The 26290-nt window shown below is 46.2% G+C and overlaps 9 protein-coding genes across 9 annotated transcripts; 3 read left to right on the top strand and 6 right to left on the bottom strand. All coding sequences in view use genetic code 12, as the record gives it.

The window, feature by feature from the left end:
- Positions 1-8: 8 nt before the first annotated feature.
- Positions 9-1271, bottom strand: CXQ85_002968 (uncharacterized protein; the record flags this gene model as incomplete). The annotated part of the gene is made up of 1 exon (XM_025486628.1): positions 9-1271. The coding sequence occupies one exon, from the start codon at positions 1269-1271 to the stop codon at positions 9-11; it is 1263 nt and encodes a 420-aa protein (XP_025344178.1).
- A 390-nt stretch (positions 1272-1661) lies between these two features.
- On the bottom strand, positions 1662-3173 carry CXQ85_002967 (uncharacterized protein; the record flags this gene model as incomplete). The annotated part of the gene is made up of 1 exon (XM_025486627.1): positions 1662-3173. One exon carries the CDS (start codon positions 3171-3173, stop codon positions 1662-1664), a length of 1512 nt encoding a protein of 503 aa, XP_025344177.1.
- Positions 3174-5533: 2360 nt separating this feature from the next.
- CXQ85_002966 (TRAPP subunit) lies at positions 5534-6037 on the bottom strand (the record flags this gene model as incomplete). The annotated part of the gene is made up of 1 exon (XM_025486626.1): positions 5534-6037. The coding sequence occupies one exon, from the start codon at positions 6035-6037 to the stop codon at positions 5534-5536; it is 504 nt and encodes a 167-aa protein (XP_025344176.1).
- A 3066-nt stretch (positions 6038-9103) lies between these two features.
- On the top strand, positions 9104-9463 carry CXQ85_002965 (uncharacterized protein; the record flags this gene model as incomplete). The annotated part of the gene is made up of 1 exon (XM_025486625.1): positions 9104-9463. The coding sequence occupies one exon, from the start codon at positions 9104-9106 to the stop codon at positions 9461-9463; it is 360 nt and encodes a 119-aa protein (XP_025344175.1).
- Positions 9464-12180: 2717 nt separating this feature from the next.
- Positions 12181-13458, bottom strand: CXQ85_002964 (protein-lysine N-methyltransferase; the record flags this gene model as incomplete). The annotated part of the gene is made up of 1 exon (XM_025486624.1): positions 12181-13458. One exon carries the CDS (start codon positions 13456-13458, stop codon positions 12181-12183), a length of 1278 nt encoding a protein of 425 aa, XP_025344174.1.
- Positions 13459-14716: 1258 nt separating this feature from the next.
- On the bottom strand, positions 14717-15751 carry CXQ85_002963 (allantoicase; the record flags this gene model as incomplete). The annotated part of the gene is made up of 1 exon (XM_025486623.1): positions 14717-15751. The coding sequence occupies one exon, from the start codon at positions 15749-15751 to the stop codon at positions 14717-14719; it is 1035 nt and encodes a 344-aa protein (XP_025344173.1).
- A 2929-nt stretch (positions 15752-18680) lies between these two features.
- Positions 18681-20873, top strand: CXQ85_002962 (uncharacterized protein; the record flags this gene model as incomplete). Its single annotated transcript, XM_025486622.1, has 1 exon — positions 18681-20873. The coding sequence occupies one exon, from the start codon at positions 18681-18683 to the stop codon at positions 20871-20873; it is 2193 nt and encodes a 730-aa protein (XP_025344172.1).
- Positions 20874-22479: 1606 nt separating this feature from the next.
- On the top strand, positions 22480-22788 carry CXQ85_002961 (uncharacterized protein; the record flags this gene model as incomplete). The annotated part of the gene is made up of 1 exon (XM_025486621.1): positions 22480-22788. One exon carries the CDS (start codon positions 22480-22482, stop codon positions 22786-22788), a length of 309 nt encoding a protein of 102 aa, XP_025344171.1.
- Positions 22789-24255: 1467 nt separating this feature from the next.
- Positions 24256-25574, bottom strand: CXQ85_002960 (uncharacterized protein; the record flags this gene model as incomplete). Its single annotated transcript, XM_025486620.1, has 2 exons — positions 24256-24741; positions 24786-25574. 2 exons carry the CDS (start codon positions 25572-25574, stop codon positions 24256-24258), a joined length of 1275 nt encoding a protein of 424 aa, XP_025344170.1.
- Between the last annotated feature and the right edge of the window lie 716 nt (positions 25575-26290).

Here is a 26290-nt window from a genome sequence, read left to right as displayed (position 1 = left end):
CAAGATGATCACATGGCAGATATGAGATCATGCACGAGCCACTTGAGTTCATCTGTAGTACCCGTCTGAGATTCAGCGTTTGGATCCGCTTTCTGAGCCAGAGGGGTTTGTGGTTGAGGCAGGCCACTGGATGCCTTTGCATCCACGAAAGACTCCTTTTCTGGCTTCACTGCTCCATTTGAAATAATAGCAGTATCCACTTCCGCAGGACGTTCCTTCAACACATAGGCATTTTTATCAGCAGCCTGGTCATCGTTTTCTAACATAACATTGGAAAGTCTGACCTTAGCACCATTTGGCTCAACCAAATGAGGGAACATCTCCAACGTATTATACATGTCTTCCACATTCAACACCACCGTCTCCTTATTTTTAACATCATTGTCTTCGTGTGGCCTCTTCCGGCCTATGCCTGAAATGGACTCTGACCTCACATGTCCATTGCTCAAGCTACCATTCTCTGGCGTGTCTTCCTTGGGCAGTAGGAAGTCGTTGGAGTTATACTTCTGCTCTCTGTATCTCGCAACGTCTATAGCATTCTCCAAAATTGTCTTAAGATGGGACTCCAAACCAAGACTGATCATTTCAAGAACCAGAGTGTTTACTCCTCCAGTCAAGCCATGTTCTCTCATTGTCATCAACACTCGTCTTGATAAGTTATCCGCATCAGGTAATTCGTAGGTTTGGGCGGCCAATGGAGCATTGATACCGTTTACCACATCCTGTTGCCATTGTACCAAATTGTTCACCTGTAACTGTTGTTGTTCCTTGTCCTGGATCATAGGAATCTTTGGCAACAAGGCCTGTCTTGTAAGGGTAATAGAAGCATTGATTTTGTTTCTCTTTCCACTGTCTCTGGTGATGCTACGGATTCTTCGCCTTTCTTTCAAAGGCAAGCCCATGATATTACGCTTGAACTTCTCATACTGAGTCAGTCTGACGTTCTTTGCTTTCAGGTTTTTCTTGTTCCAGAACGACGCTAGCTCCGAGGAGAATTCCACCGGACTATCCTGAAGAGAATTAGCGAAATTGAGCAATAAGAACTTGTTATGCCATTTCATAAGGCCATTCTTAAGCATAGGCGAGATAATCTGCACCAATTCACCTCTGGAAAGCTTTCCAACAAGAAATAGGGTAAGCGACTCATGGTACTTTTCCCAGTCATTGCCTAGCTTGTTTTGAAAGTCCCTTATTAGCGCTTCAAGTTGGGATCTTTGGTTTCCCTTTACTTGTAGCTGAGTTGCCATTTGCTGGGTAGCGGTAGCCGACATTTTTGATGAAAAAGTTCAGCCTAGGGGTATATTTTGGCGCCAGAAACGATTTCTGATATTATTAAAGGCTGATTGACAGCGTTTTCGACGGATTCTTCGACCCTGTCTATGGATAATACAAAGTGGTGGGAATTTGGGCTCTAGCGCGTCAAATTTCTCCGAAAAAAATGGACTAGGTGAAAGTATGGCCTGTTTTCTATAGGAAATGAACAGTATAAGGGATTGATTGGGCCTCCAGTACCGTTATCACACGCCCAGTTGTTTGAAAGTTTCTGTGAGGCTCACCTACTACTACTTAGTGTATGTTGAGAATTGGAGCATAGATGGACTATATGCAGGACATTAAATGGAAAACCCTCCGGAGGGGTTCTCCAAATCTATGGATATCTATCAAGTCGACTCGTTACTGCTCGATTCTTTGACCTCGTCGCTGTGGTACTCAGGTAAAGAGTCGTTGCCGTGCTCTGTGAAAATAAATATAATGGAAATCACCACAGACAAGGCTGCTATGCCTGTACCAAAGTAGGCAGCAGCTCTGTAGCTTTGTAAGGTATCATTAGTTTTTTCGAAAACCTCAATTTCGACGGTACTTCCTATGGCCAAAAATAAGGAGACGGAGTAGTTGACCACGGTATTAACCAACGACCCGGCCATGCCTTGATGCTCCTTTGGCAAGAAGTCAGATAAAATTAAAGATGCAGCTGGGAACGAGAAATCCATTCCCCAGGTCAACAAGAACATCTGGCCAAACGAAAGACGCCAGAAGGTTTGGTCAATAGGAAGGATACTAAGGAAAATGAGACCACACATGAACCCAACCATGGCAAAAAAGATGATGTACGGGGCGTTTCTCTTTGAAATAAAGAACCCAACGATAAGTGCCGCAAAAACACCCAACACAAGAAGCGGTATATAAGTTAAAGCGGTATTAATAGGTGTATACTCTCTCAAGTTCAACATAAAGCTCCAGTAGTAGTACTGCCAGACACCAAACAGGCCCCAGCCGAGACCCATGCATGAAAGCACAAGACCCACACGGAAAGTAAAGATGCCTCGAGGTAAAAGGGGATGTTTGGCCATGTGAAGCTCGTAAAAGAAGAACAATGCTATAAGCAACACACTAACCACCAAAAGCACAATAATATATGCCGACAGCCAGCCATCCACGGGGCCCTGGTTCCAGACAAAATTAAATAAAATAAGAGCCACGATACCGAGAACAGAACCAATAAGGTCAAACTTCTCGTACGCTTCCTTCAACGTAGGCTGTTTATGTTCGAAGCCCTCGGGAATAGCATAAAGCGCAAGGCAGCCAAGAAGAAAGCATGTAATGCTAAGAAGCCAAAAAGCCCAGGGCCACCACCATGTCTGGGCCACCACACCAGCCATAAGACAGCCAATAGTAGCGCCAGCAGGAGCAGCAGCACCCACACAGCCAAATGCCAAGTTCTTACGTTTTCCATTGGGATAAACCGTACCCAAAATGCCCATTCCGCAAGGCAAGATCAACGCAAAGCCTATACCTTGGAAAGCACGGCATACTATAAAGAACTCCGAGGAATGCGAGTAGTAAGAGAGACCAGTAATAAGGCACCACAACGTGGCCCAGAACCAGCCGATAGTGAATATCTTCTTAAGGCCAAAGAGGTCGCCCAAACGGCCCGAAACCAAGATAAACGTGCCCAAAGTCAAGGCGTACGAGCCCATAAACCATACCTGTTGAGACTGGGGTATGTCTTCACCACGCAAGCGTGAAAACGACTCTGATATGACATTCATGGTACTTAAAGCCATGGCAATCGAGCCCTGGGACAAAAGCTGGCCAAGGCAGACGGTGGCGTTGAGCGCTAGTTCCTGGAGGCCCGAGGCGAGGATTGGGGGTCTTGGGTCGAACTTGATCATTGTAGCGAGGGAAGGATCAGTGAAAAGATGAATAAAGAAAGTAAAAAAAAATGCAAAAAAGGACAGAACGTGGCCTTATAAGCCTGGGAAACCGCTGGAACGCAAATCACCACCTATACGACAAAGCAAAACGTGTTGGTAGTAACAATAGGGAGGTAATTGGTTTAAGACATTGGAAAAGCCGTTAGGCATGAGACCCGTACCTCCGATGAGTTCGGGCCGAGAAGTGGTGTGGTCCCCCAATGGTGCAGTGGTGCACGGGTGTATTGGCTGCTACAACTGGTTATCTCTGGAAACCGGAACGAACGGTTATACGAGACATGGCGTAAACGAGGAGCGAGGGGGTTTTTGGGGAGCGAATTAGGGGTTAGGGTTTGTATATGGAAATGGAAAAATACTGTTTTATGTTTTTTTCTTTTGGGAATTCCGTCGTTATTCCGTCGTTCGGGCTGGTCATGAAAATGTGCTTATCTGCCGCGGTGCACCCGAAGAACAGTCAAGATAAGCATATGGAGTGGAACGCCAGGGCTGGTTGGATAAGGCAAGAAACTAAAAAAAAGATGCATATAGGGATTGTTGAAGGGCCTAAGCGACGGGATGTGAGCGATGTTAGTCATTGGGCTCTGGAGAGTTTGGAACTTTGGGGAAGTCAATTGGTGAGTGGTTGCAAATTGTGGACTGTGGAGTGTCCAGGTGAGACATACACTGGTATTGGTTGGAGAAGGGAAGAAGTGAAGGGATGAGAAAAGGGAGGTTTATAGGTTTGGTAATTTTCGTGTTGGCCAGCTTTTGCGTTTTATGGGCTTCTTTTATTTCGTTAAATTATTGGGGTGGTCTTTAGGGTGTGGCTGACTCGTTATCTATTCCATCACCTTGGGTAGGGCTCCATGGGGGGAGGACAGTTCTGGGCAGAAATGATTGAATTTACTGAAAAAAAGGATAATAGCTGATTAAGGGTATTAAAAGGAGTTCGCTTGTCGAGGTCTAACTGCTCAATCTATGGCTTGAGGGTGGAGGAGCAGTCCAAGTTGGCATACTTAGAAGCGACAAAATGACATTCTGTATCTCTCCTTTTGTGCCTTTTTCTTCCTTTCTCCCTTTCTAATAATCCATCTCTCTTGGCTGCTTGAAGTCTTCAGTCGTCTTCTGAACTACTTGAGCTTTCAATCCTCAGTTGAACCTCTCTGTCATTCTAAGAAGTAAAAATCACGAAGTCCAGCCAATTTCCCTTCACTTCTTTAGTATAGCTGCCATAAGTCATGAAAGAAACGTCAAATCAAAATGCAAAACCCTTAACAGCACAGAGAGACGCCAAACAGACCAAAACAAGTGGAGAGCCAAGAAGCGTTCCTCGTGCTTATAGCAAGCAGCTCAAGAAAACCATGTTTGAACCTCTGAACATTTTACTGCCACAAGCAAAGGAACTTGTTCTCGCAGATGTTCTAAAGAAGTTTGACAACCATCATGACTAGAAAGCAGCTTATGGTATCCGCTAAAAGGTATTGAGGCGAATTGTAGTATTAAGCACTGGTAGCAAGCCTCACACTCGTTTGCCGTCTAGGTGATACCACTAACCGGATTGAGGTTCACCAAATGCAAAACTAATACACCACAAACTTGATTCTAAGTGGCCAAGACAGACGGTAGAACCTTTTGACCAATAATCTCCCATAGTCACTGGAATACATCTATACTGGAAAAGCACTCGTACGAAGCGTACGAAATGTGCTTGTATCGTACCTCGTATGTGCCATTATAATCGACTATGACAACCTGCTAGCAAGCTTATTGCCTATACGACGAAAAAAAAAGGTCTCTCTGTTCACATCAACTGTTCTATGCCAAAGCAAGCCTCCACGCTTATCTTTTTCATCTATGAGACCCACAGTCAAGACACTGCAGATCCTCAGTTCCAGGTCAAACCAACCCTTCACTGATAGTGAGCCTCAGCCAGACAGTGGCACGTTCGCCACAGACGTCTCGCGTCCTAAACGATCGTTCCAGGGATAGCCCTCGAAGAATGCAGCTGCAAAGCGCTTCTAAGCAGCAAAAGAACGACAACTCATGCCTAAAGAAGCCATAGTTTCCAGATGTGGATGCGAAACGACTGTACGAGCCACATTTCTGGAACTTTGACACATTCCACCACACCCCAGAGAAGGAAGCCACGGTGAATCTCTGCAGCGCACGTGTGGCATCACCATAAGCTCTCTTGTTGATGTGGTGTCAGCAAAAGAACCATGGCTTTTGACTCACACGCGCATGGTCTCCACAAACAACGTAAACCATGGCTCTGAAACAGCCAAGTATCCACAAGTCAGTCTAAACCATGGCTTTATGCCACCACACTATATTCAGCTCTAGTGAAACACTGGAAGTGCCAGTAGGTAGTTGTCTGACTGTTGGATGAAGGAAGCATTGCTGATTCTGTTCTCGCCAAACTCCACCGGGCTCAATGCGTTATGGACAACCGTTTTAAGAAAAACCGTAGAATACAAGTCCCAAAGGGCGTTTTGAAGGTTTTCTGTGTCCAAGTCAGAAAGTAGCACGAACTTGTAGTTGGAAAGTGATTCTAGAAAGTGTACTCTATAAGCGCCCGTACTAAACGAACGTAGCAAGTTCTGTGAATCTGACGTGGCCAATTTCGAAGATAAGTTCTTGAGCGAGTAGATGAGACCAAATAGAAGCTTTGCAGTGTCTGAGTTGTTGTTCTTGTTCACGGAACCGAGGTTTGAGGAAGCTGACGTCGGAGGAAGCTGGGAAGACGACGTGTTTGTGCCTGGATTTTGTGAAGCATGGGCATACTCACGCGAGTAGATACAGCTACAATGCCTGTCGAAGATGTAGAAAGCGTAGATGGTCATTGGTGTTGGAAGGGAAGTTGGATTGGAAGTTGAAAAGGTGGAGTTTTGGCACGTGATAGGTCACGTGAGATACTTCAAAAATCACAATTCCATCCCGTACACCGTGTATTTCGTGGTGATGGCGGAGTTAGGGGACTGGAGTGACCAGAAGGGGTCCGATGTATCAATTACACTTACCCATTCCTTGTCTACTGGTCGTCTGGGGTACCACTCTTGTCCCACACCCGTGCACCAGCGAGGCGGTGATGATTCTGGACCAAAGGCACGGGAAGCGTCAGACAACAATACGTGCCAAAAATAAGCGAGGAAAGTTCGGAAGAAAGGGAGTCCAGAACGACAAGACCAAGTTCAAAAAATAGCTTACATAGGGGCAGCAACTCAGTGTTTTGCTTGAGAGGGGAATTGGACCCCAGAAATGGCTGCGAAAAAAAAAAAATTATGCGTTTACATGGCACTTCTCCAGTAGCAAGGCCAAGCCGTTGATTTAGTGGTACATTGGCAGCATTTCTGTTTGTATTTTTTTTTTGAATTTCTGTTTTGTCACTTTACGGGCACACGGAGCGAGAAGGTTGCCATTTGTGTCATTTTTTAGGAAAATTCTGGGGAAACAGCAAGGTCCATTGGTCAATGGCTGGTAGAGATAACGCATTGAGTGATTTAGGTCTGTATTGCTCAACAGAAATCAAAATAAAAAGATTAGAAATGGAAGTAGAAATAGAAACTAAACGGAAACCACGGGAACTTTTTGAGTCACTGTTTTGCCGATGTTTTTCTGTATTCTGTTTCCGCCCATAGACGACATCGGCTTGCCAGAACAGGTAACCTCGTCTAGACGGAAGCCTGCCAGATCGCAGATACCAGCAGCTACCAACAGCAAGAATCTGGCAGTAGCGGGTATAAGCAAGTGATTTGGGTAGATCAGCTGAAACAATAGCAGCAAGTGTAGATGTAGAGAACTAGGTGAAGGTATAGAGGCACAGAGGCACAGACAGAGACACAGACACAGACACAGGCAGAAGTGTTGATCTCGGGGTAAGTGACCGAGAAGCACTGGTTCTTGGCGAAGGCGGTCAGGAAGGTCCTGCCTTGGCCCTGCCTGGGTCTAAGATGGCTTGGTTGCCAGCCAGCGCTAGCGATTCTAGAATGCGCCGAGGCATTGTGTTGAGCTCTGGTCGGTGAGGTGAAGGAGATTGCATTGTCCAGCAGCGTTTGCTGCGTTTACTGAATGGGGCATGGAAAGCAACAAAATGGTGGTTATGGCGGCGAAAGACAGGTTAACGTAGGGAATGACCAGGATAGAGAATGGGCATGTAGAGGGTACGGTAATGAGCATTTTACAACACCACATTGAACAATTGCCAAGTAGGACCAAATACTGTGAAACGGGAAAAATCGTGGCTCCACAAACTGACCCTTGTCTCGGCACCATGATGTCTGGCGGTTTCAGGGTGTTGAGTTCTGGCCCTCACGACATCGCAGGTGTTTGCAGACATCGCCACAGAAGAACAGGAAACACAGGAAAGACAGGAGGGTGTAGAGGGTGTAGAAGATGTATAGAGAGAAGGGAGTTCCCCTGAGTCCTTTGCCTTGGAAGGTTCCAGAGCCACCACAACAAGTTGTACCAGAACCTTCCAGGGCTGCGCTGGCCAGCGCAGCCCACAATGGATGCAAAATCCACATTGCACGCCTTAGAAGCTTCTTTTTGCGTCCCTCCCAGGGCCTTCTATTTTTGTTCCCTCTTTGGGGACCCTACCCTTTCCCTCCTTGATTACTAAGAGGCATGTGTCAGCACAAGCGCAAACCCACCCATATTCTCTCCTCCCATATACTGAGCATGCAACTACATGTCTTGTCGTCTCAGGTGACACATTTTTTTTATCCAAACCGTTACCGGAGTCCAGTGATGCCTAGCCCAAGAAAGGTGCATTTGTGGCAGACCGAATGTCGCCCTGTAGGTTTGCAGTTTGCAGTTTGCAGCCGCCATGAGTCACAAACAAGTGTGGAGGGAATGAGACAGGAAAACCACCACAGCCAGGGCCACCAAAAAGGTCAAAAAACCACCTAAAAAATCCCCAAAAAAGCCCTCCCATTCACCTTCCCCGTAGATTCCAAATCCCCTAACAAAACACCAAAAAGTAAAAGTTTTATCCCCCCTCTGCCTTCCCCCTGCTATTTTCCTATGGTGGTTATGCCTCGCATTATTCACATTTTGCATCCATTTCCTCGCCTTTTTTCGCCCTCCTTTGCGCTGCCTCACCCATTTCCTGCCACTGATGAAGCTGTCCGAGCTCCGACCCACGGTGGGCTCTGGGGAGGCACTGTGCACGTGCGGTCTCGTAACACCCAACACTTTCCCAAAAAACCCTTACATTTTCCAGCGTTCACCACATCAAAAAGCATTGCCAATACTCCCAGCAACATTTCCCTGGTCCCAACTGTCTTCTTGGCTGGCCCTGCTGGTCCAGTGGTGGGCTGTGGTGGCACGAAGACACAGGCTTGGGGAACTGTGGACTGTGGTGGGTGCGAAAAAAAAGCGACAAGGTGCGGCGAGGGCATATTTTTTTTTTTTTTGGCATGCATTTTCGGTTTAAGTGTGGTTGCTTCAACTTGCTCATTGTTGCGTTTTTAGGTGTTTTTCCTTTGCGTGGGACATATATAAGGGAGACGACCCCGGATGATTTGGATACTGAAAATTTATTAATTTATTCAGTTTTGGCTAACCGAACTAAGGTTCATTACAGATAAGATACACTTTCACCGTGCGACACTTGGACTTTGCTGATACGTCTGAGTCACCTGCCTGCCTGCCATAACCACCACAGTTAGTCATTGACAGAGTCATTGACAGCCACGAATATTTGGATATTTAGGGTACGAAGTAAAGAAGGCTTCGTTTTGGATTTTGCTGGGTTTAACAACTGCAGCCGTAATATAACTTAAGCTCTGGTTTAAGTTTTTCAGATACACACTTTAGCTAAAGCTACAGCTTCACAGCTTCACAGCTTATATTTCAGCTTCACAGCTTCACAGCTTCGCTACGCTCAGCTGCTCAGCCGCTCAGCCGTGATGTATTCCGTCGACCAACCAAGAGACTTTGTCGACTACACAGACCTCGATATCGAGTCCGAATGGAACCCTCAGTACCAGGATTCTCCCGTACTCGAGGCTAACGAACCAGACTGGTTCGATGAATCCACTCCTGGCTCCCCAGCCGATGGTTTCATGTACGAATGTGCTTTCTGCCTCCATCAACATCTGCCCCTGCTGCCATGCAACGGATCCAACTACACATTTAAGCTCCCCCAACTGGCGCTGCATGCCTTTGGCTACGAGCCACCTGTGTATCGTCAGGAACCTGTTGAACGCAGCAACGGCATCATCCAGCTGAACTACAGAAAGTGGTTGGTGTCTGTGACACCCCGTTGAGCTGGCTTGATGGAGGTTGTTTATATTATAGAAGGTGCTTGCACTACATTGGGGTTTATTTGGAGAAGGTTTTTAGGTTTTTAGGTTTAGGATAATTTTGGATAATGAACACTATAGAAAGAATTTTTTTTTTTTGTAAGTGTGGCTCCGATCCATCGGACTAATGCAGAGAAGGTGTTTCTGCAAGGGTTCTACTGGGATCTGGTCCAAATAGGCTGGTTATGGTATTGCGATCACTCGGACATTCAAGTTATAAGCCCTGTTCTGGTTACAAACGTGAAGAGCAATTGTTGAATGAATGATGTAAACAGCAAACCGTGAATTACGTGAATGAAGGTTCTTTTTTATGGTTTTGACTGGGTTTGGCTGAGGTGAACCACACTTGAGTAGGTATTCTGAAAAGGGTAAATGACCATACATATCAAGCAAAGAAGATCAAAACACGGGTTTTGCCGGTATAAACGATATAGAGGGTTTTGTAAATTTTTATTGAATTCGTAGAAGGCATTTTTATGTAATTTCTTCGAAATATGGCCATCTTTGTTGAGATCGTGTTGTTCTGACACCACTGTGGCTCCCAGATGGCTCAAGACCAGTGAAAAATTTTTCTGCAAGCACAAAGTCGCTATACATTTTCGTGTTATTTTCCGAAATGACTGGTTTCTTGTCTAGGTAATATTCTGAAATGGCAAGACGTGGTATGTCTGTTATTTATGGTCAGTAGGTAAAGGATGGAGTAGCTGGTACATTCTATGAACTGGTAACGTTTAGGTTCTATGGAAGTATATTCTGATGTTTTGGAACCTTTGAAGCTTTTTTGGCTTACAGGAAGGGATTGGGCTCCGCTTGAATGTCAGTCATGGGGTCCTCTAAGAGTAGAATATCAATGTTCGTGGAACGCCATTACTCATGACATGAAGAGCGAAAGGAGAACAAGAGAAGACTTAGAATTACATAGGGAACCTTCTAATCAAATTGGAAGCATGGAAACTGTTCCAAATGCGTGGTTTACTAGTACATGTCATGTCCATACTTATGACAAACATGGAGACTGACACCACGAAGAACGTCTCCACTCAAGGAGATCCAACATCCATTGAACTCTCTCCATTCCCTCTTGCTATGGCCCTTACCACCATTCTATCTCCCAGATCTACGCCCACCTTTTTCGCTTAATGTGTATTCGTTATTTTGGCTTGTGCTAAACGTGTAATCTACTGGTCTCTCTTCTCCAAGTCGATGAACTTGCCACCGTTGGCAAATCTTGGGTGACGAGGGTCGTTGATGAACTCGTCAGTGTCTTGCATGGCACCAGCGGCCTTCCAGACCAATCCGTAGGTGATGGCAGCTGTTTGTTAGTAATTGAAATAAAATAAAGGGATAAACAGGGCATTCGAGTTTTCGGATGGACGTCTTCGAGCAATTGCAATATACGGAGATCGTGGATGGACATGATATTGGACTTCGTTGAACTTCCAGTTGAACTTCCTGTTGAACATGGTGAATAGACTGGCCATGGGGTACCCGGTCATCTCCACCATTTCCACTCAATTGGGCCAAATAGACCAAACAAAGCCAACCAGCCTCGTCCAGTCCACCCAGCCAACCAATTCCCACAAAAAACCAACTATTCATATCCATCCTTTGCACGTCCACGGATCCTCCAAACATTACTTGCCCCAGAGCTTCCACCTCATCCAATCAAAACCCGTGCCAGGCCGTTCCCGGCCCAGCCTTCGTCTTCACATACCTCCAGCGGCAAATGGCCAGTAGTTCTTCAAGATAGGAGTGTTGAATCTTGGAAGCATGGTGGTTTGTTTCGTTAAGGTAGTTAAACAGCTGGAAAGTTGGTTCGAAAAACCGCTTTCTCAGTGCGCACTGGTGGTTGGCCAATGAGGATGCTTGTCTGCAGAAAGGCAGAAACCCGACCTGGGCCAGGGCCCGTGGGAGTATAAATAGGGAGGGATTCCGGGAAAAGTGGGAGGAAGTTTTGCTTATTTGGGGTGATAGGGAATTGAGGTTGGTTTGTTTGTTTGGGTGGTTTTGGGATTTGGGGGATTTGGGGAGTTGGTGGTGGATGGTTTGTTCATGGGGGATTGAGAGCGCACGTATTTTGCAGCCATTTCGTGGGAAAGAGAGGGAGGGATGGAGGGAGGGAAGGAAGGGAAGGGGATTGGACAGTTTGGGAATGAAAGGACATTTGGATGGGTTTTAGTGAGGATTTGAGGATATCAAGCTTGAAGTATGAGTGGTTTTTGTGGTATGGAAAATGGACATATGTTGGTGGGTGTACTTTATGGCTGGCTAAGTGAATGTAGTGTTACTATAGTAGTATAGCTAGACACGTAAATCTTTCTTTTTGGGCGTTAAAAGAAATGGGTGGCTACGAAGACTTCTAAACGAGTCGATTAAGGAGATTATGGTAACTCAATTCGCTATATACAAATGGTCGGTGGTCCATATATCCATGTCCATTAGCCTTTCAATATCCCTTTCACAATGAAGGAATACGTTCTTCACTCCAAATTTCTTCGAACAGGCTAAAATAAATTCAATGCTTCCTTCGTTATTGTTCGTTTGTTCCAGCCCTTCCATGCAATTGCACGTAAGGCGATGCATCTTCACTTCATTATTTCATTCTTCGTTCATTATGCTGATCGACAGAAGCGAAGAAAAAATCTTCACTAACGCCTGCTTTCTGTCGCTTCATCATCCACTCAAACTCTCTTCTTCCTTACTATCTCAACGGTGATATCGTTTGCACCGCTGTGGAACCAGCATGGTAAAGTCGACACTGTGGGATCTTCCACTCTGATAACTTCCCTGTCAAACCTTTCATCACTCTTTCTCTCCCAATCTTTCGTCGTTTCAGGATTCCTATCGCTCCTGGCGATAACAGCGTACCTGGCTCCTTGGGCAAAGAAATCACCTAAAGTGTCAAGCAAAACATCCAAAACGCTAGGATCATAGATGATATCTGCTCCTAGTACTATATCGACGTTTTCTGGAGGGACTGTCTTGCCCCATAGGAACTGAGCGCATTCGATATTATGCTTTTCGATATCGTTTGTTTCCAATGTAAGAGGAAGCTTCTCCACAACTCCTTCGTCACCGTCAGTAATAATGATCTTTTTAAGGTTATGCTGTTGCCATTTTTTAGCCAAGGCAGCACCCACAAGACCCGTACCAGCTCCTAACTCAAGAACAGTACTACCGTCAAACTCTCCCTTAAAACGACCATCTGTGTTAAGCACAAACGCTAGAAGAAGCGCAGCGTTCCATGTACGAGCACCTGTAGTGCCCTGGCCTGATATGACCCGAGGAGTCTCTCGAATAGAGACCCAATTGGACGATTCGTCAATAGGGTACTGTAGAAGGTCTGGTGCAGTCGGTGGAAGCGGTCTGGACGATAGTAGGGAACAAAGGAGCTCATAGGGGTCAGTATCCAGCGTCGGAAGGGCCGATTGGAGGTTTGAAGAAGCCCTATCCCTCGATTCCAGGCCGTGACCACCCGTTTCAGGTTGATTTCCACTGGATTTTGCAGCCACCACTGGATCCTCCTCTGGGTCGATTCCCGCCACGGTTCCGTACTCTTCTGTCGACAAATCCTCCTCTTCTTCGTCTTCACCCCCTGGCAGTCTCTCCTTGCTCTCCTCTTTCTTCTCCTCCAGTTCCTCTCTCTTCTTTTCTTCCTCAATCAGCTTCCCTGGCCCCTCCAACCCTTCAGCAACCAAATCCACAGCGCCATCAACATCGCCACTAACAGCACCATCGGTATCTTCACCACCACCCTCCTCATCTTCACCCTCTGTCTCCCTCTCCAACCAGTCCACATACTCACTCAAGAAGGTCCTGGTATAGTATGGGTTCCTCTCGGCTATCTCGTCCACCACAGCCATCACCTGGCTCTGGGAAGCAGTCTTAAGCAATTCTGAATCAGCAAATATCTCTTTTATAAGCGCCCTCAGCCGCAATGCTGCTATTATTGAAGGCATTTTGGAAGAATGGTGTATTTGAGATGAGTGCGAAGAGGTCCAAGTGGACCAGGTAGAAGAGGGTCCCCACAGTCAGCCACGAGGATGAGAAGTCGAGGGGGAGGGATGTTTAAAGGTGTCGTGGTGTGGGAAGGGGATGTTAGTCTTGGTTGGGTGGACCTTTTGGAGAGGAAAAGGAGGAAGATTGGTGGTTATGGCTGGTGGGTTTGGCTGGTTCTACTGAGACTGGTAGAAGGAAGAAGGATGATTCTGTTAAGGTGGGTTGAGAGGTGACGGAAAAACAGGAATTCCGTTGCATGTAGAGATGGATCTTGAGAGAGGTGAGAGGAAACCCGGGGTGTTTATTGGTGGCGGTTGGTGGTTGGGGGTTGGTGGTGGCAGTGGCAGCCAATGTAGCAGTAGAGTGCTTAAGTATGGTGGGTGGAGGATGGAGAGAGTAGCTGCTAGGTTGTCCACGTTATTAAGGAAGGGTCGTGGAAATGGTACTGGGTGGTTCAATTTAAGTTTTAGGAGGTCAATTGATGTTTTATTTAATTGTATGGGCTTGTTTTTATGAAATGGGTGTGGCATGGTGGTCTTAGTTGGCTTACCATAGACAGTTGTATGGGTAGAACGTAAGTGGACCTAAACTACATACATACATATATAAATTAGGTTTCCGAAATAAAGCATTTTCGAAATAAAGGTCGGTAGATTACCCAATAATAATTCTTTTGCTTTATAGAATACGCTGTGTCTTCTTTGGTGGTAGCCTACTGCTCCTACAGTATAAATCATATATACCATCTGACTGGTATAAATCTTTAGGAATTTCCATGTAAAGAAACATCTTTTCGCTATTTTGCTATATTAAAGGATGCATAAAACATCCTTAGTTATAGAAACCAATTATAGCCCTAGTATACTCTGGTTGGTTACTGCTACCATCAGAGTCAAACTCAGTCTCTGAACAACCACCAACACAGACCAGTTTACCCTGAAACAACGACCTAGTGCTCTATTCTCCCATAGTAGCCTCTACTTGCCCCTCCAATCAACTTCCAGCCCACTTCTGTCCCATCTTAGTCCACCCGAGTCAGATCATTACTTGACCCAAAAGGGTAAAATGGCTGCAAAATCCTGCTCCTAGACATACCCTCTACAAAGTATACCTACACTATGCTTTTTTTTTTTTTTTTTAAATGCTATGGCGAGTGGCTAAATGCATTGGGACAAACCAGTGGCCCCAGCCCCGGTTCCTTCCTTATGTGTTCCTGGCTTAAGCAACGGTACCGAAGATTCTCAATCTCTTCACACCACCGTCTGGGATCATGGTCAACATGACATGCGTGTATGGGCCAGCCTTCTCGGCCTTGAACTTGAACTCCTCGTGTGGACCAGTCTTGCTGTCCTTGACAATGACCTCCCATTCGCTGGAGTCGAAAGCTGGCAAGCTCTCTGGCTTGGCCTCAGTGCCCTGTGGAGACTTGTAGCCCTTAACGTTCACCTTCTGTGGGAAGTTACCTCTGAAGTGGGCAGTGTCCACAAGAACCTCCTGGACGTTAGTCTGAGCACCCAACTTGATCATGGCCCAGTCAACATGGCCAGCACCACGAGAACGCTTGGTTTCCCAACCGTCTCCCATGTGCTCACCACGGCCTGGCAAAAGAAGGTTGTCGGCACTGGAGAAACACTGGTCCGAGACCTTGACGGCAACACCACCATTGCGAACCAGCGCCAGGTCGATCACGGTCTTTGGGTCCTTTGGCAAGATTGGAATCACTGTACCGTAAAGACGGAAACGAGCAATACCACCGTCTGGGTACATTCTCAAACGGAAGTGGGTGTAGTTCTCCTTGGTTGGACCACATGGACGAACGAAAAAGTGCTTGCGGCATGGGAAACACTCCACCTTGGAGATGATGTCCTCCCACTTGGAGTTAGGACCCACCTGGGAGTCGTCCTCGGCACGAACACCCTCCACCGAGATGAAAGGAGCAGCGTTACCGGTAAAGTTGGCAGTGTCAACTTCACAACCAACAATCTTGGCAGAAGAAACACCTCCCTTGAAGATAACCCAGTCAGCCTCCTCAGTGTTGTGTCTTCTGGTCTCCCAGCCGTCAAACCACTTACCAGTGTGAACAAACTTGGTTGGGTCAAACACAACAGGAGTCGACTTGATCATGTTGGCGGCAGGAGCAAAGTACTCGTCAGAGAAGCTCAACACCTTACCTCCAAGCTTGTCGCCAATGACATCGACGTAGTTGGAGACGATCTCTTTCTTGAACTGTTCTTCGGAATAATTCTCAGGCATGGTGGATGATGGAGTAGATGCTTGTAAATGGGAATTGCTAGCAGCGTGGAGAACGGAAAAAGAGGTGGGAAATGGTGGCCTTTTATGTTGATGGTGGAGGTGGTGAATTCCGTGGGCGGCATCTGCCGATAGGCAGAGAGTGGTAGGCGATATGCGACTCTGTCGCGGAACCTGGAGGATGGACGAGCAGTCAGACTAAGAGAAGTCAGGTTAGAGAAGTCAGAAAATTGGCAGAAAAACGTGGACAACTATACTGAAGAGCTGACTCTGATGCCGCTATGTTTTTGACTGCTCAGGGTGTTTGGGGGCCCTTGATGGTGGATATCTCTTGCTGAGCCCTCTGGACTTCCTCAATTCCGCGGAATGGTTGCCTGTTTGGGCACGGGTTCCGAGAAAACGGCGTCTTCTGGAAGCGGAACCATCTACGTGTTTCAGGTGAGGCAAGGGTGTTTTTTGGGAATATGGAAGAGGAAGAGAAAGAGGAGGAAATGACTTTACGTTGGTGTTTACTGGTTAAGGAAGGTGACCTGTGGAAGGTCAGTTTTAGTGGTTTTTTGACACAATGGCTGCGAAAACCAGAGAAGGGAAAAGAGGGGGAGGAGGAAGCTGGAGAGATGGAAAGGTAAATGAAGAAAGAAGTTTGGGTTGAAAGATATTTGGTCTCCCACTGTTTAAGTGTTGATATTCTCTTCCCATTCCTTTTCCCATTTTCAATTATCTTAACTGGACCTTTCAATGTCTGTCTCTTCCCTCTGTCTTCCGTATATGCTTCCTGTCAGTTCACTGCAGTATTGGCTGCGAAAAATGGTGGTGTGTTTTGGACTCTTCTTGGCTGGTGCAAGAATAGATGGGTTTCAGGCAGTTCCGCTTGATTCCGTCCCTGGGGTTGGAAGAGGTTTGGATGGAGACTTGGATGGTTTTTGGGTTGATGGAGGAGATGGAGGAGATGCAAGGAATTGGATTGAAGAGTCAGTAGAGAGAGAGGGAGGGGTAGAATGGGTGGAATGGTAGTGGTGGGTTTATTGAAGGGTGTTAAGGAGGGAAGGTAAGTTGCTGGGTGTGGTCAATTGAGTTGGGTGGGAAGAGTAGGTGGTGGAGGAGGTGGTGGTGATAGTAGTATGACTAGGTGAGTTATAATACAAGTGTTACAGTGTCAGTGGTATTTTTTACTGAGTTCAGTGAGAGAATCAGATTGAAGATATGTAGTGGGTAGCTTGTAATTGTGAAATGACTCTAGTTGCTAACGGTTAAAGACGAGGGCATTGTCTTGACTACTGGGTTATAGATATGGTTATTGGTAGGGGAAAGGAACAGTAATCAAGCTGATACGCAAATATAATAGTGTAGTAGCACTTAGAGGAGAAATTTAGTGTTGAAGTGTTCTTGTGGAACAACTTCTAGCTGAATTAAATTGACTATATTGCCTTTGTTCCTTCTCGGGACCCTCGGAAGCCTTGACGGTAGTTTCGGCTACTCAAGTACCCCATAAGGGAAGGAGGGGGAGAGAAACAAATGGCAGTTAAAATAACATAAGCCATTGAAGGGTATTGGACGTAAAATTAACCAACTTCATCTAACCTGAAAAAGTCAGCAGAATATATAACTAAATATTGAGGTCTAGCGGTAAGAATAGCAATTCCACAAGTTGTTATTTTTTAATTTGTAGGCTACTAGAAGTCAAGCCGTATGCTTCTCTATTTCGAAATTACCTTCACTTCTACGAATTCAATTGCCTTCATCCCCAGTTTAAATATACAACCCATCATTTCCTACCCATACATTCCACCTCCCCCTCCACCTCCCCTTCCACCCAATCCCTGCCATCAATTAACCTTTTTCGCCAACCATTCTCCCCCATTCCTTCGCCCCCTCCTTAACCATCAAGCCTCTTCCATTCATGGGTTCAAAACCGCCAAAGCGAAGAACACTCAGTACGTTGACTAGCAGATCCCATGAAGATCCCAGAACCACCTTCCACTATACCTCCAACGCCAAACTACCAAACTACCAAAAACTCTTAAAACACATCTCTTCTTCAAAACTGGCTTTTCCACTCTTCTTCATCATTCACGTCTAAATCTGCAAGACGCCATAAACACGAAAAGACTAATTAGGGCTCGTCTCGAAGAAGATCTCGCTTAGCGATGGGGACCGCCAGGTCCCCAACTCCCCAAAAACCAACCAAAAAAAAAAAAAAAACCACCGCTAACCAAGACCCTTCAATCCACCCCTATAAGTAATACCAGCCAATTCCCTCTTTCCCTCCTTCCACTCCCCTTCTTCAACCATTCCATCTTCTTCATGTCCAGTGGCTGCGAAAAACATGCATGTCTGAAACTCAGACCACTTGAAAAACACGTAAACAGAGGAACCTCTGGGGAATAAACAGAGCCTTGTTTTCCAATTGGCCGGTCATTTTGAACTCACAAATCAGCCAATAACTCAAAAAGACCAAAAAATCCATAAAACCAGTAAAAAGCACCATCCTTTTTATTCACCTTCTTCACCTAGCCCAATACCGAGGGTACGCCACTTCCGAGGGCCACCACCACCAATCAACCAATCAACCAATAACCAATCAACCAATAAACTAATTTCCCAAACTACATCCCAAACTCATTCCAAACTCATTCCAAGTGAAATTCCCATAATTAAGCCAATCCCTATAATCCTCTAAATCTGCTTTCCCTCTACAAGCTCCATTTACTGTACTTCCCAACGCTGCCTGCGACTTCCTGTTTGGATGAAAACAATAACATCCAAATAACAAGCAAAGGCCCAAACCACACTGACATATTTTTCCCTTCCCATATTGACCTTCTGCCAACGGTGAAAACACCTGCCTCCCCACGTTCCTTACCGCCTTTCCAGCCAATCCTTCAACTTTCCCTCCTTTATCCACTTTCCCTAACCTTCCTGCTCCATCGCCATGGACCATGACCTAGCGTCGCCTCGTCGCCACGAACTACTTTCTCCAAGGGCATCCAGATCACCGCTAAGACTGATGAACACTCCACAGAGGGGGGCGTCGAAATCGCCGTCGAAATCGCCTTCTAGGGCTCCGCCTATGGAACCGGCACTGCCGCTACAACAACGACAACACGAGTTGGTGGCTAAGCATAACTCGCTAGCAAGAGAATACGCTCTGCTTGAAGAAGAGCTTGTGAAGAAGACTACGCTCGTGGACGAGCTCTCTGTGAAAGTTGCAAACACTGAACGGGTCATGAAGGCGCTTCAGGAGGAACGCCGTAACGAGCTGGCTCTTTACGAGAAGGAAATCGCTTTTTATAAGGATACCATTGCCGATTTGCAGCGCAAGTCGCTGCGGTACCTCCAGCAGCTTGAGCACGGCCGGTCCCAGTCTCACCAGGTGTCTCAGGAACTGGACGATAAGTATGCCAAGCTACTTAAGTCGGTGAAGGCGCTCCAGCTGGACCTTGAGCTTGAACGGAACCTGAAGGCTTTGCTTATAGACCAGATTGAGTACTTGACGAAAGAACGGGACTTTTTGCTTGAACACGGTGCTGAAAACTCGGCGCCTGCTTCTAGAGTTGCCTCGGGTTCCAGTGTTTTGAGGCACGAAATCACCCCAGCCGACTTTGAAGACGAATCTGATGGAAGCGTCCACGGCAGCCACATGCTCAGCAGTCTAGCAGACGAATTGGTTGAGGATGACGATTATGCATTAGAGACTTCCTCGCCAATAAAGAGCCCAGTCTATAAAGAAGATAACTTCATGGACGTCGCTAAGAACTTCCAGTTCCCTCCTTCTCCTGAAAAACTTCCTCCTCCACAATCCTCCAGGCTCCCGCCTTCGCCTGACTCAAATGTCAATGAAAAACATAAATCCCTCCCTATCCAACTTAAAGACCAAGAAGACTTTGTGCTTTCGCCTATGAAATTAACCAGCAACGCCAATGGCTACTTCGACCACGATGTATCGCTACCTAGCCGGACAGCCAGCACATCCAAGAGACATCTGTTAATTAAACCAAACCACTCCAGATACAATTCCCATGACTTCATGCCCATCAAGGTGGAATTTGAACAGCAGGATCAACTGTACAGAAGTGCTTCTGCACCATCCAAGGAACTTTTAAACAATCTCAATGAAGCGGATGAAGACCAAGGAGGAGATCAAGCCGAAGCGTTCCGTAAGCTTCAGGGGCTCGAGCCTTCGAAACGTGACTCTTTACTTACGTCTTCTTCCAAGCGTTCTAGTTTGTATACGGATCTTAATATTCTGAGCGGTGACATCACGAAACAGGAGATTATGAAACTCAAGTTTGAGTTGCAATCTCTTAAATTGCATAACGAGAAGCTTCTTTCATACATTGGCTTTGAACTTCAAAAGCAAAAGAAGAATATCAAGAAGCTTTCCAGCAGAAGCAATCTTCGTGGCAACGTGGAATATTCAGATGCCAAATTGATAGAGAAACTGAGAGACATGCTTATCCAAAAGAAACGCGTGCTTCGGTCTGTATCCATCAACCCTATTCTTTCCACGAAATTGGGTATGGCCAATAAGCCTGGACTATTTGATTCGTCTTTAGGTCTTGGTCTTGCTCAAGCACCACTGGGTGAAGAAGAAGAAGATGATGACTTTGTCTTCAAGAGCCGATTCATCAATTCAGTTGCCGATGGAGATTGTGACAACTACGGGTTCCTAGCACACCACCGCAAACAAAGCCTGAGGCTCTTTTCGAATCATACCCAAGAGTATCTCAACGAGGTAGATGCCAAACAACCCAAGAAGGCCAAGTCACAAACATTTGCATCTCTGCTTGCTAACGAAGAAGTCAGCTTTTCTCAATTCGAAACTGACTGGGAGCATACAGTAGAGGATAGCATTGACGGGGATGAAGAAGAAGAAGACGATCTATGGGAAGACGATGCTGGCAGTGAAAAATCGTCCAGTGGAAGTGAAATCGACTACGATAAACTCAACACGCTAAACCAGCTCCGATATCTTATCATGGGCAAAGAACATTTCCGCAAGAAACGCCGAAGTCTGGAGGAACCCTTGGTGGATGAAAACTTGAAGTACAAGTTCCTCACGGTGGTTATTGGTATCACCGTCCTAGGGCTCCGATTCACGGCACATCCTCAGCAGCATAACTAATGATAATGAACTATAAGTACCCCAGAGGTTTCCAGAGCCTCTACCAGTCCATACTAATAATGATCATAGACTTTCTGGTGTAGCTCTTACATGTTTTAGACTTTATCTGCTGATGTTTATACGATAATTTCACAGCACTCGATGACCAAGATTGTCCAATCTAGCAATATTCGCCAAAACAGCCCGCAAGTTCCCCTTTGAATAGACTTTATGCTCTGCTGATCTGGCTGCAAAAATGTCGTATTATAAAAGCCCCACCACACGTGGCTCAAGGGCCTAAACAAACCAACTAAGCCTGTTGTATGATAAAGAGCAACCTTTTCTATACGACCAAACACCTTTCTTCCGTAATCTAGAGGTTTTGGGTGGTTTGACTCGAGGTCTGCTGAGGCAGCCACGACATTGTCGCAAGCTCAGGCAACCCACTATGGTAGTAATCAGAGTGGGCTGGTTTGAAAGCAACTAGAGGAAGATAATAGTGGTTTTCTGACAGCTCCTGATTGCTAAAAGGCGGTGTTTCATTGGTTTCGTGTTTGAGGTACGAGCGTCTTATCGTCTGCTGTCTGAGGCCATGGAGACATGAAGGCGTGGCCAAAGCAAGGCTTAAAGAGGTAGAAGGTTAAGGAGGCAGTTTTGAGTGGCTACAGTTTCAAGGGGTGGACATAAGGCGTGGACGTTTTGGGTAGATATTTGTGTCGTTTACTTGCAATGTGTAGTTGTGGTGTGTAGTTGTGGTGAGTAGTTGTAGAAGTCCTATAGTAAGAGCAAGCAGTACGCTTCCTTGAGTAATCCATGAAAACCTTATTCCTACCTTACCAGAAGAGCAGCTTGTATCTACAAAGACTCAATATCGGAAAACGAAGATCAGTTTCTGAAGTTTTACCAAATAGACTACACAGGCGACGTAGCTCCACCCAAGAGCATACCCTACAAAGCGTAGCAACCAACAACGAACCAAAAATCACCCTACCATCCCAGCAACCGTATAGTTACCTCGTCAACTAAAGAAAAAGAAAAAGACCAGAATCCAAAAGCATATATCCACCCATTGACATCTGAGAACATACGAGACTGAAGCGCCATAAGAGCCTATGCATGGGAGGAAGAGTAGATAAGAGAGGAAGAGGGAGAAGACGAAGAAACAGACAAAAACAACGATCTAGAACTGAAAGTAAAAGTAGAGAAAACCAGTAAGAACCAGAAAATCCAGTAAAAGAGGTGGTTCGTACTTTTCCTGAGTCAACCCACCTCTTCCTCTTCCACGTCTTCTGCTTCCTCTACTTCTATATCTGTCACCTGCTTCGTTTCCATTTTGCACCCAAATGAGCCTCACCAGAACCAACCAACCCTCCACCAACATCCCAAAAAAAAGCCAAAAACGACCATACATAAATTCCAAAATCACCCCAATCTCCCTTTTCTCCTTCTTTTCCCTTTCTCCTTTTCCAAACTCCCCTCCCCTCTCTGACACTTTCGTTTAGACTGGGCTGCAGAAATCAGGCAATTCTGCCAGGCGGGTTGTTCTTTTTTTTCGCATATATAACCGCAGTCTCGGACGCTTGTCTTTTTCTGGCTGCGATTGGCTGCAAAATAAACACAGTGAACCATGGCCCTTCGGAACTATCTTTATGCAAAACACTCAGATACTACTCAGGCAGTTTTGATCAACAAATCGCAAGCGTTGCCGCCGACTATGAGGTTTCCAAGAAGAGCGTCGGTGCCGAAACCGGTGAAGCAAGAGTGTCCTCCAGAGAGGCAGTTGGTGCTTGACGATGGGACTAAGAAGTGTGCCAATTGTGCTGATTGTCCGAGGAAAGTGGACCAGGTGAGTCCGCAGGTGGCCGTGGAGGTGGATGAGGTGGATGTGGAGAGGTTGAAGTTGGAGGTGGACTTCACGAATAAGCAGGGTCTCTGAAGAGTGGGCTCCGAAGGAGACCGCTCTGAGGAGCCGATAAAGCAGATCCGTAAGGAGCTGCTTTGAGGACTGCTTGGCAAAGATATGGAAAGCAGATCCGCTAGGAGCTGCTTTGAGGACTGCTTGGGTAGAGATTTGGACAAGCAGATCCGTAAGGAGCTGCTTTGAAGAATGCTTGGGTAAAGATATGGAAAGCAGATCCGTTAGGAGCTGCTTTGACAGATCTGAAGAGAAGATCCTCTAGGAGCTGCTTGAAGGACTGCTTGGACAAAGCATAGAAGAATCGATGAAGCAGATCCTCTAGGAGCTCCTTTGAATGGTGCTTGAATAACCGCTAAAGCAGAACCGTTAGGGGCTGTTTTGAGGACCGCCTTTGACAGACTTGATGAACCGGTAAAGCAGAACCGATAGGAGCTGCTTTAAGGGCTGTTCTTAACAGGCATGAAAAGAAACAGGGCTGCTTTGAAAACCTCTGACTGAGCTGAAGAAGATATCCTCTAGAAGCCGCTTTGAGGAGTGCTTGGGCAAAGTACTGATAAAGCAGAAACCAGATTTGCCGGGAGCTGCTTTGAGGAGAATTCTGAGTTAAGATCGAAGCCGTCGTCCAATATGATCTCTCCACGAATACTACCCATGGAAAGTCCCTGGTGGAGGTCTAATGAAAAAGGTACTGATACGGAAGGGCGCTACCTTCGGAACAGCTTATGGAATAGAAGAGTGCTGGAAGAACTGAATTTGGAGGACTGCTTTTGATACTTACTACTTGATAGTGCTGATCATGAATTCGCTGGTTTGAGTCGATTAAAGGAGGGCTCTGAGGAAATTAAAGGCTTTACACCCGCTATCTCCATTTCATTGAACCATCAGAGTACCCGATAAGGCCTTTTCCATGAAAATACTTTTGAGGTCCGCTCATTGAGGTTATCCCCTCCAGAAACCAAGGAATGATGGCGGGCACCCACGATAAAGTGGCCCCCTAGGAGGACCAAAAGAATAAAGTTCATGAAGACTTCAGCAAGACCTACTACCAATTGCCCTCTGACTCCAAGGAACTCCATAAGCGAATGCTGAGCGGCGTTGATCCTCTAATGCATAAACGATTACCAGGCACATCAGTGGAGTATCAGACAACCAGTCATCGACTGGAGAATGCAACACGACATGATAACTGATGTTGCAGGACTTTTGTCATACCTTGCCGACACTAACTGAAAGTCTTCAAGAACCTAGCACCCTTTCACCTTACCTGGCTATGAGAGCCTCCCACCAAATCTCCCAAACCCGTTTTCCCTGATGGCAAACAAACAAATGGCGTTCTGTACCTGAACGACCCCAACCTATTTAATACTGATGAATTGAACGAAATTGAAACTTATACCCAGAATCATCTGAGTTGCACAGACCCACACCATACCACAATCTGCACCTCTTTCTATTATCTCTCGTATTTAAATCGTATCATATCTCTTAAAGCATAATCTTGTTCCTTTCCCACATCTTTCGCTGGTTATTCCAGATCTCTTCGCTCAGACCATCCTGGTTACCCTTATGAGATTGGTTGTTCTGGTGAGATTCTAGCTGCTGAGGCTGACTTTGATGGTTCTGGTACCGAGCAAAGTCATCGCCGCCTTGTCTTCTCATGAACATGTTATCTAGAATCTCGCTGTTACCCAGTCTGCTGGAGCTCTGTTGGCTGAAGATATTAGGCTGAGGAAGCTGCTGGCCCAATTGCAGAGGGACTTGAGGAACCTGGGGCTCCAAACGTCTTCTTTTCTGGCGTGGTTTATGGGCAAACTGCTGTGTGCTCGATAGAAGCTTATGGTCCAGAAGAAGCTTCTCATTCTGGGAAGAACCGTCTGAGGCAGCCACAGCGTCTTCTTTTCCAGAAGAACGAAGATCAATTAGCCGTTCGCTAAGAAAAGACGATTTAAACTCATGGTACATCTTCACCGTCTGGGGTATTCGTATTGGTGTTCGTTAAAGAACTCATCTGCAACATTAAACAAGAACTTCTCGATATCAGCAGCCGTGGCCACCTTATTTGGACCCATCGGTAGGCTCATTGCCGTGGCTAGGGAATTGGAAGCATCGTTTTTCCTCTGCGGCAGCTTTCTCTCCGTATATGAGTACTGGGTCTGGAAACTAAGCGTATCTTGAGGTCTAAACTGAGAGCTCTTCTTATGCTGCTGTCTCCTCGAAAGATGCTTCTCCTGTTCTGGCAACTCGTTTTCCAGATCTGTAGACGCCAGCTCGTTATCAGAAAACCCTTCTGACGCGTCCGACGTGGCCAGAGGTTCAACTAGTAACCGTTCATTCGTAACCCTCGTCAAATCAGCATTCTTCAGGCCCTTCTTTCGTAGAAGCCCGTGTCTCTTCTTAAACTGGCTCAACCACCCGTGACTAAACGATACAAGCCGTTTAGGATTATCCACTCCAAACTGGTGGGCATACACTTGCCAGTAGTCTCTAAGCAAAGGCTCAGTAATAGCCTCGTTCTGCTCCATCCGCTGCTGCACCAAAAGATCCATGGCCCGGTTGATCTTATCGTACTTATAGCTCGACTTCCGTTTCAGGTTTTTCTCAAAACTGCTTTCCAGCAGCTTGTACCGTTCTCGGTACTCGTCTTCTCTCTTGACCCACTCGTTAAACGTCAGTGTGGAAATGGCAACCATATCCTTGAACTTTTCCACGGTATCCAGCTGGGGCCGGTCGGACGAGTGGAAGTAGTCGAGTATCTTTATCTTCTGTTCTAGCGTGGCCCGAGGAAGCCTGCCTCGGTTCTTCATGGTCACTGGTGGAGGTTTGGTAGTAGTTGGCTGGGACTGGATATGTCTGGGGTTGAGATGGCCGAGATGCAGGGACCACCCAAAGGAAGGTTATACTATTTGGTGGAAAATTGGTTGAAAAAGTTGTTTTTTGTTGGAGGGTTGGTTGGTTTAGGGTTACTGGAATTGGAGGTGTTTTTTGGGTGGTTTTTTTGGGGAAGTGGTGGGTTGGTGGTGAGTGTTGGTGGTGAGCGAAAGGGAAGGTATGCCATGGTCAGAGGGGGAAGAAAAGACGAAAGGAAGTGGAGAAAGAGATGGTTATTTGGGGATTTTAGGGGAGGAGGATTTCGGGGGATGTATTATTGGGATGTTAAAGGCACTTTTATGACCTTTGTGAATGGCTGCAAATGGACATATATCGTTGAGCAGATAGTACTGGAAAACCACCAAGGGCAAGTAAACACGAAATATAGACTGTACTAGCCAAATCGCCATTTTCGAAGATCCAAATGTTTCGATGGAAGGTGTATTTAGGTTCGTTTCTGGTGCATTTATCTGAGATGCCTGGTAAGACGCTTTCTATTGGACCAGTCCACCAGATCACCTCCAGCCCAATTCCATAACCCAATGATAACCCAAGTGTCCCCCAACTTCACTATTCAATCCGCTTAACCTCTTAAAATACCCCCTTGATACTCCTTCTTCGACCCTTTTGTGACTTCACTGGACCTTGTTTG

The sequence above is a fragment of the Candidozyma haemuli genome (genome assembly GCF_002926055.2).
Source record: "Candidozyma haemuli strain B11899 chromosome Unknown D_2014730914, whole genome shotgun sequence".
NCBI lineage: Eukaryota > Fungi > Ascomycota > Pichiomycetes > Serinales > Metschnikowiaceae > Candidozyma > Candidozyma haemuli.
Note: the sequence above shows the minus strand (reverse complement) of the source record. Positions and strands in the feature narration are given on the sequence as shown.